This window comes from Loa loa, assembly GCF_000183805.2.
Source record: "Loa loa unplaced genomic scaffold supercont3.273, whole genome shotgun sequence".
Classification (NCBI taxonomy): domain Eukaryota; kingdom Metazoa; phylum Nematoda; class Chromadorea; order Rhabditida; family Onchocercidae; genus Loa; species Loa loa.
In genome coordinates, this window is record NW_018108453.1 from 51964 (window position 1) to 63979 (window position 12016).

A 12016-nucleotide genomic window follows, 5' to 3' on the forward strand; every position below is an offset into this window, starting at 1 on the left:
TAAGTAAGTAAGTAAGTAGAGAGAGAGAGAGAGAGAGAGAGAGAGAGAGAGAGAGAGAAAGAAATGCAAATTTAACAATTGATTGGATAGGATTGTTAATCGATTAAAACTGGATTTGCTTATTGTTTTGTTTGAATTATTTCTTCAATTTTTACTTCTTCTACATTTTCTTCTTCTTCTTCTACACATTCTTCAATCTCAACTTTTTCTTCTTCGTCTTCCATTCCTTCCTTTATATTTCTTCTTGACCAATGGAAAATTTGACAATATTTATCAAGAAAATTTCCAGTTTTTACGATTTTAATATTACATTTTCAACATTTCATATTTACTCTTCTCTCTTCTTCATGTACACAAATGCTTTACCACTTCGTTGTTGCAGTGACAGTAATAGTGGTAGTAGTAGTAGTAGTAGTAATCGTTGACAAAACTAGTTATGTCACTTTTGTAGAATTGAGAAATTTGTTAAAAAAGGATGAAGAGAAGAAGAAGGAGAAGGAGAAGGATGAGATAAAGAAGGAGAAAAAAGATGAAAATATGGAAGTGTAGAAAAGTATAGAATATTAATTTATAGGAAAAAGTATATATTTGCATTTTCTTTTTTTTCTTTAAAAGATAATTTCATATGTTGATCTTATCAAACTTTCGCTTTACCTAACTTATTAACTTACCCGAAATTTTCTCATCCTACCTAAATTAGCTGATTTTCATTCAATCATTTAATTAATTTAGGTTTTCTTGAAGTAGTAAATAATTTAGCGCTGCTATTGCTACAACGAGTTATTTTGCAGTAATTACTTTGTTACTTTTAGGGAAATTTTCCAATATTTGTTAAAAAATTCTCCTATCCAAACAGTTTTTAATTTCAAACGACAAAAAAAGAACGAAAAGAAACAAAGATTAATATAATTAATTGAAAAATAACTAGTGCTACATTCTAAAATTTAAATAATACTTGGCAATAATTCACCTTTAATCAATCTTAACCTATAATAAATCGCAAAATATTTCAATCAAAATCAAATATTTTAAATGAAATTAAAATTAAGTATTATTAAAACTCCCCTGAATTATGTATCGTCTCACTGCTTGATGATAACACGAAATCATTTTTTGATCCAGCTATTGGCATGAACATTTTGTTCATTTTCATCAGCTGATGTCATCGGTTCATCTGTTGATGCCATCATATCTGCGCCTATTGAACCCATTGATTCGTCATTTTTTATTTCCATCGTATCGTCATTTGGAATCACAACTTGCTGATCGTCCACTTCCATAACTTTCTCTTTTGGTGACATAACTTTGTCCACTGATTCCAAAGATTCATCCGTTAACATCATTCCATCATCTTTCGGTGTCATAATTTGATCTTCTACTTCCATAGCTTTCTCTTTTGGTGACATAAGTTTGTCCACTGATTCTAAAGATTCATCCGTTAACATCATTCCATCATCTTTCGGTGTCATAATTTGATCTTCTACTTCCATAGCTTTCTCTTTTGGTGACATAACTTTGTCCACTGATTGTATAGGCTCATCCACTAACATAGGCTCATCTATGAATACTCCTTCGTCTGTTAGTATCCCACCGATATCCATTGCTATCATCACTCTATTTTTGTTTTTACATTCATTTTGTTCCGCATTTCCTTCCATTGATCCTACAGCCTCATCCACTGATATCACATCTTCTTCTGTTGATATCATAATCACATCAATTGGTGTCACATCACTATTATTTCCTGATATCATAGGTTCGTCTTCCTCTTCAATACCACAATCATTTGATGCCATAATTTCTTCTGTTGACCCTCTAGCCTTTTCAATTGATATCGTATCTTTTGCAGTTATCATATTCTCGTCTACTGATAACATACCATCATCAGTTGTTGCCACATTACTACCAGTTGATACCATCACTTCATCAAATTCTTTCATATCTTCGTTTTCGTCTATTCCCGCAATCATATCTTTTCCTTTTTTTAGCACCACATCATTGGTACCATTCAGTACCATATTCTCAGCTCTTGATACCGTAACCTGATTTCCTACGTTTTCTGGTACCATAACTTGCTTCTCTCGTACCATACTTTGAAATACTTCCAACAAAACCATGTACTTTCTAAAAAGTAAAATTTCAAATCGGTATACTTTCCAAACCACCTTCGAAATTTCAATTCGATAAGCTCTGTAGAAGACACCGCGGTGAACGCAACATGCAACACTTTCGTTCCCTCTATTGTTCTCTAACAATTATGTTTTGAAGTGTATAGCATCCTCTGTCATACTATTTCTCTTATCATTCACTTCACCAATGCTATTTCTATGCTACAACATTTCGTTGCATTCTCTGCAGTAATTTGGCCGATCATTTTGGAGAGCGTGGAATTTTGTTACCTTGGAGAAATTGATTTTTAAAAATAGGGAGAGCTATATTTCATCTTGGGTTCAAAGGTCAGATTGACGAAGGAGAAGAAAAAGTGATCCATATGGAACTCGTTAATCTTCATAGTTTGCTTTCATTAAAGATATTTTTATTGATTTTTCACTTTCAACAATGTATTGATTCAGATTCCTACTGCACATTTTATGAAGGAGGTCCGTTAAACAAGTTTAAAATTGCATCTTTTAACGCAAATTTATCATTTAATTTATCATGACGCGTTTAAAACATGTTATTTAGAACACATATAAAAACGTTTAAAATTATTTTAATGTAGTTATAGTGTTGGAATACGTCAAAACTATCGTGCTAAAATAATGGCTTCTGTTGGTTATGCTGTAAGAAATGCATCTCACGCTGGATCTTGGTTTGTTTGTTTTCTGTTTTCTGTTCTTTCAGTATACGTGTAACGTAATGTTTTGTAACACAACGTGAACTTTATTCTTTTATACATCCTATATTTCAGCTCTATCTTTTAACGATGAAATTGTTGCAACGCATAACCCGATTTCTTTTGTAATATTACATTATTCTTTGTGTTAGGTATACGAACGATCCAAGGAAATTGCATCGAGAATTAACAGAATGGCTTGGTGCTGCTGACTCACGTCATGCGCAATCAGCTCGTGCTATTATTTCACCGTAAGTGTCATTGTTTTACGACAGTGGAAAATTAAACACTGCACATTTTAAAGCCAACAATTTTTACTTCGACTAGATTAATTAGGTTAAGTTTTGCTAGCCCAGGTTATGTATGAATATCACTAATTTTGGTATCAATTATTCATACAGGATGATAACGTTAGTAGCACGCTAAAGGATAGCACGCTAAAGGACAGTATGGATTAATAGCAACGAAGTCACTTTTCGATCACAGTCTTCAAGTATGATTAAGTTTTTAATTTCAACATCTCCTTTCCGTCATATTTCATCCATTCTTTCCCTTATCTAAGAATAAATGAAGAGTTGTTAGTAGTAAGAGAAGAGAAAGAGAAAGAGAAAAATATGAAGGAAGTCTCGAGATTAGGACAAAGCAAATGTATGGGTTTGGAAGCTATCTCAATTTCCGAATGTATTTTTAACAAGTGGTGCTCTTTTTTCAGACATGCTGGTTATTCATACAGCGGCAGGATTGCAGCTTTTGCCTTCAAGCAAATTATTCCTGAAACTGTGTGAGTGAAAATTCTATGATACTTGCAAGATTACCTTATTTTTATGATTCATCAAAAGTAAAAATTGCGTGAATTATTTGTGGATTGTTTAATCGACCTGTTTACTAACTCATCTTTATAAAATGAAATCGCTTCTTACCTGGTCCTTTATCACCTATTTTAAAGAGCTCCTGAGTAAGTTTACAATAAGGCTACACGAAAGATCTGAACCATAGCTGGATCAATCTTCTCGGCTTTCTGCATGCTGCCATGTTGTTTCCATATGCGTCATTTCAGTGAAGCATAGACGGATGGATGTTTCTATTATCATGAAATTGAATAAGGGAAAGAAATCGCAAAATTGTGTTCTTGCACACAGATTTAAGACCATTAAATTGATTGTGAACTTTTTTGATAAATATTTAGTTGCTTTCATACTTTCTTTGCTGAAATTTGCACGTCATCTCGTATAATTGTTATAGTAGTACTATATTCGTATTGGGACCGTCACACGTGATGTCGTTGGATACTTGTGCATTGTCGACCTGTTCACGTTATCGTACACCTATTGGTGACCTTCAAATCGATCAAAGAAGTATTTTTTGTTTCCAATTCCTCCAAATGACATCAATGGTTTATTAATCATAAAAGAAAATAAACTCCGTTAGACTGATATATTGTTCATACGGGTGATTTTTTATTATGCATATATAAAACGATTAAACCTTTTACGAGATGTTTGTATAGGTTTTGGTGGTTGTGGTGGTGTGGTGATGGTAGGAAGAGGATTAAATAGATCGGTCATGACCATGCTATGGCTTAGCATTATCATGAGCATCTCTGAAAAATCATAACAACCTTAGCATTTCTCAAAGTTGTTAACGACTGTACAATGCTATACCTGTATTTTATTAATGAACTTGTTCCTCATACTTAACGTTAAATATCATAACTATTGTAGCAAATACGGAGCTGAAAGAAACTGGAACCTGTATAATGCTATATCTGTATTTTATTAATGAACTTGTTCCTCATACTTAACGTTAAATATCATAACTATTGTAGCAAATACGGAGCTAAAAGAAACTGGAGCTTTTTCGTTGATGGATTTGCGTAGTGAAGAAGCGGAACATAGCATCGAAATGCAGTTGCCTTACATTGCAAAAATTATGGAGAAGTATATTTTTATTGGATTAAAACAACGGATTTGTTCTAAGATCATTGTGGGACGACGAGATTTTCTTTTCTTTTTTCAAATCTATTGACTAAATTTTTTATTGCAGGCAGTCAGCGAATGGTTACAGCATTGTGCCAGTATTGGTAGGATCACTTTCACCTTCAAAACAAGCCAGTTATGGCAAAATATTTAGCAAATATCTGTCGGATCCAAAGATAGTTTTTGTCGTCAGTTCCGATTTCTGTCATTGGGGTATAGTAGTTTAAAAATGATTTTTTATTTTTCTGATGTTAGTCGTAACTATTAATATCCTCCAAACAGTTGCCCAATTATGAAGAAATCTGCTTGAGAAAATATCTTAGTGCTTAATTAAAATAAGGAAAAGCATGACTCTGAAAAGCATGGCTTTACTTTGTTCAGTTTATTTACTGATTAATGCATGCTTAAAGGAAGTCGATTTCATTTCATGCCACATGACAATACTACCGGTGTACCAATCTACGAACAAATTGCTGCTATGGATAAACAGGTTACACTCTTTCTTTTTTTTTCTTTTTTCAATTTCTTTTTCGCCGGCGAATCATAAATCTAATTTTTAAAAAGGAAAAAATGAAAAGAAAAAGCAGTGAAAAGTGATAAGTGTGATCCAAAGAAGGATGATGGTTGTTAAGTTATTCTTGCAATTAGCGAAGCAGAAATGTTGAAATTACACCCTTGTAAATATGATGATCAGTTTAATGTCAAGGCTTGCCATTGCGTCCTAACCGTTGTCTTTTGGATGTTTTCAGGGCATGGATGCAATTTCTAGTCTTAATCCAGTCGCGTTTGGAGAGTATTTGAAAAGGACACAAAATACAATTTGTGGCAGAAATCCAATAAGCGTCATTCTCTATGTAAGTATATTATTTTACTACACTTCTTATTAGTGACTTGGAGTATAATCCGGTGGTGAATGGTTATCTTTTGTGATGAAAGATAGAATTTTTAATAGATTAATCACTTTCGAAAAAGTGTACGAGAAATATACTAACTAGTAAAATTACTGGTATTTCTGCTTTACAAGCATCTTATAATGAAGCATTCATCATTATATGATCTTATTAGCATCTGATCTTCAAATTACTACGTGGTATCTGATCAGGTTTTGGAGATTGGATGATTTTCTGTTGTATTTTTAGGCAGCGGAATATTTCCGTCAAATGAACAACCATCTAGCGGAATTCGTGTTTCTCAAGTACGCACAGTCTAATCAGGTACTCATTTAGGAGATATGATACTATGAAATTTAGTAAGGTTTCATCTGGAATCAGCTCAAAACTATATATGAAATATGTCAATTTGATATATCAATTATATGTAAATATGTCAATTATACATCAATTTGATTGCTCCACTGAATTACTTAAACGCAAACGTCAAACATACTATGTTCAGTAGTTGAAGAGTAACATCAAATATATAAGAATTATTTGTCAACTGTATCGCCTTTTATTTTAAGAGCTCTTTGGGAAGATTGGTTCATAATCAACACTTTAAACTGTCGTCGATAGGAATCGGTGTAGAGATGCTTTCTATCGTTTCACATTTTCTCATGCGTGATATAATCTGTAGACAATGTTGAATTGTATACAAATAGAGCTAGTAAAGTTCTATATCAGGGAAGATAGTTACGGATAGAGTAAGCAAACTTATCGTCTTAAGAGAAGTAGAACTTAAACTAATTCACTAAATCGAGCTGCATTGTCAGCTAAGACTTAGATTAAGTGTTGAAAATGTGTGCCATAGAGAGAATACTTTGTTTCTTCCCTCCAGAAAGTAAATTCGATACTTGATAAAGATTGCTGTACAATTGCAGAGTCGTAGCTTGAACGATTCATCCGTCTCATATGCAGCAGGTGCCCTTTTCATTAATCCAAGAGAGTAAACGAGCAATGGACGTTCGTTGTTAAATGTTCCTTATGAACAACGATAAAACGAAAGACCAATTAATATCAATTTAAAAACTGTCACCATTTTATCAGTTTGTGAATACGTGTGGTCTTAAAAAACATCTATAATACAATCTTACCAGTATCATCTTTCTTTTATTTTTCTTGATTAAAAGTCACAGTTTAGTGCTTTATCGTTTGATGAAGATAATATTGTAAAATCATCTTGTGTTCTTTCTTTCATGATGTAAAAATTGTTTGTCGCAGGAGTCTACACTTTTTCTGGATTCACTGTTGGCTACTAATGTTTGGATTATGCGATTTCATCTAATGTCTGATTTCAACAGTACGGCTTGACTTGCTGGAATATATTCCGTCGTAGAAATATCTTCATGTTTTTACACGCTTTGCTGCAAGTTCTGAGGTACAGTTTTCATTCTGAGATCGAAGCGCATTTACAAACCAATAGATGAAAAAACAAAAATGTAGAGAAGCACATACAAAAATATGCAAATGCGACTGAAACGTTAATGATTCGTTATCAAAAAGCAAAATGTACAAATTGTTGACATGACTGCGCTGTATTGCAAAACTGTGTCAATCAAAACATAGCAAGCTGAAAAATTGGTTATGAAAGACAAGTTATAACAGTTAATAAAGATAACTCGAGGTGATCGTGTAACATTTCAGGTAACTTAAATACATGAGAGCATCTCAGTAAATACTATGACTTAACGTTTCAAAAGGATTTTCCTTTTAAGGATGTTTCAAAAGGTTGTGGTAAAAAGAAAAGATCTTTCATTTCGTATGAAATAGGGAGCGATGAATTAAGAGGTGTGACTGAGTGACAATCATTGTGACTGGGTGATAATTATTTATTACTTCCAGTAGAATTCTTTTTTTTTCGTTGCTCGCTGCAACGTTCACAATACCATTTTCCCTTTGGTGCTTCCGCAAGGCCAACGCACTGGAAATGGAACCATTCTATAGGACACTGTTTGTTGTCACACATTATCATTTGACCATGTGAAACCTGCAAAATAGTTTTTTTTTTTTTTTTTTTTTGCAACAAAACCAAGAAACCCTTAAAATGCAATAACAGAATAAAAACTTAAATTTCTAACTTTTTTTTCAAAGTTGCAAGATAATAACCTGATGACAGATACAATAGGTGGGTTCGTTCGGGTCAACAGGCATTTCCATAACCGATGGTGCATCCAAAAACGGCTGGAATGGTGTAGAGACAGAAGCTGGAAAAGGATGTCAACGATAAAATGTAACAAAAACTCACTCGACTAATTGAATTTCGTGAAATATTTCCGACTACCATAGAAGCAGAAAGACTATTTATTTAGGCAGAAAGACTATTTATTTATTTAAGAAAAAACACTGACTGCTAGATTATAAAATAAAGGCATGTGGCGTATCTGGTTATTCTAACTTTCAGAAATAAAATAAGAGAAATGTGGTTCCAGTGTCAATTTCTGATTGAGGCTTCTAAAGTAAAGTGGAAAATACATACAATAACACCACGATATTTGCCGACAAATTCAATGGAATCCAAGATAGAATATTAATGAATTTATCGTAGATGGTAGTAGCATGCTTTGTAAAATACCTGTGCTTTTCTGAGACCAGCTGTCCTCTTTCGATTTTTTCTTATCCTTACGACCCGCAATACTTTTTCGTTTCCGATCAAGCATTTCATCTGAATTTAATGTAGGATTTCAAATCGAAAGTCTTTATCCCTTTCGAAACTACTTTTCTGGTAAGGAATTAGAATTTCACCTGCTCTTTCCTCACCAATCTCCATCACTAAACATGAAAGCGAACGAAATACTAGTTTATTTCGCCATTTTACAACCATAAGATGTGATAAAAATGGATTCAGTAGTTGCAGGAGGAAAGCATGGAGAGGGGCGATGTTGATATCAAAAGTGGAAATATTTCAATGTTAAACCCTTCGGCAAAACAATGATTCGAACTATGCTAGTTAACTGGAAATGCAGAAATCTGAGCACAGAAATTTCGATCACTCATACAAACGGATCAAAGACAAACTATACGTACATGTATAGTTTAGTTCACAATTACATACAATAGACATTCTAACATTTACCGCCGTTTTTATTAGTTTTTGCCACAGCTGCAGCTGCAACATCCAAATATTTTTGCCGTATCGTAGCTTGAAGTTTCACCGAATCATTATCCAAACGTCTGATATGTTTATCGACAAGTTCGTAAGTATCTGATGCCAAACGGATCTTTTCATTCGATAAACGCTCGATTTCCGCGAACAGTGTCTGTAAAAGTTGATTTCCTATGAATTGTACTTGAGGACAAAGACGTATTATACTTAAAGAAGAGCTTTTCTTTGAATTTCAGGTGAATGGATATTATTACCAAAATAACTGAAAGCGAATTGTGAATATTTCAGACTTAGAATCAGCTCAACAGATAATGACTACACAAAATAAAATGAAAAAAACAACAGAAAGTTAGCACAAATTAGATTGTATGAAACTGCGCCATTTTTCATCACTTTAACTGACGTTGTCAATAAAAAAAAAAAGATAACCAAACTATTCCACTGCTAAACATGTAAACATTTCTACAGAGGACCACCCGACCCAAAGTAGATCGGTACAAGGCAGATAGAAATCGGGGTAGTAACTTGGCAATACAGTTTAAAATTCATAGGTGCAGTCACGGTTACATTCATCTCATATTTCCGGTCCCAATTCACTGGCATCCAATTTCTTGAACTGGGCGATTTTGATGAAATGATAAAAGTGAAAAGAAAAAAAAGATAACTTGCCATGATTTCTTTATTAAACGCAGCTGATGCATTCTTCGGCATTTTTTGATATGATTTCACAAAGACCCTTAATTTTCGGTCGATCTCGGCTGACTTCTTATGGCATTCCATATCATATTTCCGAATTCCTTGCAAATTCTTGGCTAAATCACGAGGAAGTGTAGATAAATTATCCAAATAATGATCCAACATCTATAACTGACATTTATAACAGTAAATTATAAGAATAATAGTATGAAGATATTATCATAAAAACGATTGCTGATCATGACCCTTAACGATAATCAATATTGATCATCTGAACTTCAATTTATTATTCCAGTGAAACACAGAAGTGACTAAAAGTTGCGAAAACTATTCTCATTAACGTTCAATTTTAATCACCAATACCAATTCCAACACATGTCACGATTCGAAACATAAATTTTCTTTAGAAATCTAAAAAAGCCGCACATGTATGAAATCTGATATTATAAAACCAAAACAACCATACTTGTATAATATTTAGACTCGTCCGCATCTCTATTTAAATAATATATTCCTTCATTGTCAAATCATCATCAAGTTCAACTCTTCTGAGCTACTTTTCCCTTTAAATCAATAAATACCTAGACTCATATTTTATGCAAAGTTAATATAGTGCCACAGGAACGGGAGAAATCTTCCAGTATACGATCGAAAAACATGGAATTTTTAATAAGAAAACAAATTATTAAGCTTGCAAATAAAAATTCACTATGATGCCGGCTAGGGCACCATTTTCTTCATTTTCTTCCACTTTTTTTGGTTGCATGAAACGTGGTTTTCTAGAATACCACAATTTTCGTGTTTCGTATCATAAAAAAGCCAATGAGCAACTATTATGATAAGATAAGTAAACAGATAGTAAATACTTAATAAAACTTTTCTAACACTTCACGACTGGTTAAGCGTAATACAACACACGTAAAACACGTCGGACCAATCACGCGAGTAATTTCAAGAAAACAAGACGTTTTAAACAGCAGAATAAACCGAATGGCAAAAGGTATCTTTATGCAACTATGATAGCAATGATATGAAAAAACTTCGGTTCCGGTATAAATAATAATTAGTTGAAATAAATAGGGTTTTTTGATTTTTACCAACAACAAACTATGCCTAAATATTTTTAGAACATTTATTCAGCGCAATTGTAATACAATAAAATGTGCTACCGTATAGCTTCATATAACGTAGTCTAATATAGTAATTACATTGGTACGGTGTGATTGAATTTAGCAAAATATTAATGTGGTATATGAAATTAATGATAAAATCATCAATATATCTGATCAGTCATCGTAAAGAATTCAAATACACTTAAAACATATTTTTCTTATTAACTTAGTTGTGTCTAGAATATTTTTAAAAAAATTTCCATTTTTTTAATTTGTTAAAAATTTGTTGTAAAATTGTAGAAATAATTGTTGTAAAAGTAATAATTGTCCGTTTGTTGTAAGGGTTTAATTTATTCTAATTCATTGCAAAAGTATTAAATTTAATCTTGTCAACAAAAAAAAAAAACTTTTCTTTTTTGTATAATTTTTATGATATTTAGCTGAATTAAAAGTGTTATACCAAAAATTATTCTAATTGTCTAGTTAATTTATTCTAATTGAATAATTAATTCGATGCACTTATTTGTCTGTTCATTTAAATGAAAAAAAAAAGATGACAATAAAAAAGAAAAAGGCAACAAAAAAGTGATGATAAAATATAAGATAAATTAAAATTAAAACAAAATAAAGTGCAAAAATAATTTAAATTAAAATAAAATAGTAAATGGCAAAATTTATTTATCATAAATTTATCATATTATTTGATAATAATTATTGCAAAAACAATGAAGGAATTATATTTATTGAATGATATAAAAATAGCTAAATAGAAGGATTTACTTAAAAATGCTCACATTTTAATTGCTAAATATACAGATTATTATGGAGAAAGATTTTATTACATTAAAGGTACAGAATTATTCATTGATTTGATAATTATTGATGTGATAAAGATGATAGGATAAAATATGAAATAATCAATGCTTCCTAGTATAATTGATGAGAACCATAGCTGTAATGATAAAGCAGACAATGAATGAAATTATTACATGCAGGATCAGCACTGATAAACGAATTATCCTAACCTGAAATTAATTAAGTATTAAATTACAGGATTAGAATTAAATTTAAAATCAATGCATAATTCAATCATTTCCGCTACAATCTTTTTGATTTATTGATTCAATGTTTCAACTGGATTAAGTGACCTAATTGGATGACCAATGCTTCTATTAGTCCATATCCCCATATACTCGTATACACACATGCACACACACGCAGGTGTGCACACGCGAATCACGTACGAACACACAGATGCACACACATATACACATACACACACACACACATAACACCCACACACACACACATATACACACACACACACACACACACACACACACACACACACACACTAC

The 12016-nt window shown here is 32.2% G+C and overlaps 3 protein-coding genes across 4 annotated transcripts; 1 reads left to right on the forward strand and 2 right to left on the reverse strand.

The window, feature by feature from the left end:
• Positions 1-1106: 1106 nt before the first annotated feature.
• LOAG_08677 (hypothetical protein) lies at positions 1107-2090 on the reverse strand (the record flags this gene model as incomplete). The annotated part of the gene is made up of 1 exon (XM_003144207.2): positions 1107-2090. The coding sequence occupies one exon, from the start codon at positions 2088-2090 to the stop codon at positions 1107-1109; it is 984 nt and encodes a 327-aa protein (XP_003144255.2).
• A 630-nt stretch (positions 2091-2720) lies between these two features.
• LOAG_08678 lies at positions 2721-6701 on the forward strand. 2 transcript variants are annotated; one of them, XM_003144208.2, is made up of 10 exons: positions 2721-2812; positions 2989-3087; positions 3549-3617; positions 4079-4191; positions 4662-4773; positions 4880-5025; positions 5223-5302; positions 5562-5666; positions 5952-6026; positions 6629-6701. In XM_003144208.2, the coding sequence occupies exons 1-10, from the start codon at positions 2763-2765 to the stop codon at positions 6695-6697; spliced, it is 918 nt and encodes a 305-aa protein (XP_003144256.1). In that variant the 5' UTR covers positions 2721-2762; the 3' UTR covers positions 6698-6701. The 2 variants fall into 2 exon arrangements, with proteins under 2 accessions (XP_003144256.1, XP_020305237.1); XM_020447765.1 differs by lacking the exons at positions 2721-2812; positions 2989-3087 and adding an exon at positions 3238-3329.
• Positions 6702-6963: 262 nt separating this feature from the next.
• Positions 6964-9719, reverse strand: LOAG_08679 (PHD-finger family protein). Its single transcript, XM_020447766.1, has 5 exons — positions 9520-9719; positions 8821-9004; positions 8320-8409; positions 7854-7951; positions 6964-7734 (listed from the first exon to the last, which is right to left on the reverse strand). The coding sequence occupies exons 1-5, from the start codon at positions 9709-9711 to the stop codon at positions 7573-7575; spliced, it is 726 nt and encodes a 241-aa protein (XP_020302040.1). The 5' UTR covers positions 9712-9719; the 3' UTR covers positions 6964-7572.
• Between the last annotated feature and the right edge of the window lie 2297 nt (positions 9720-12016).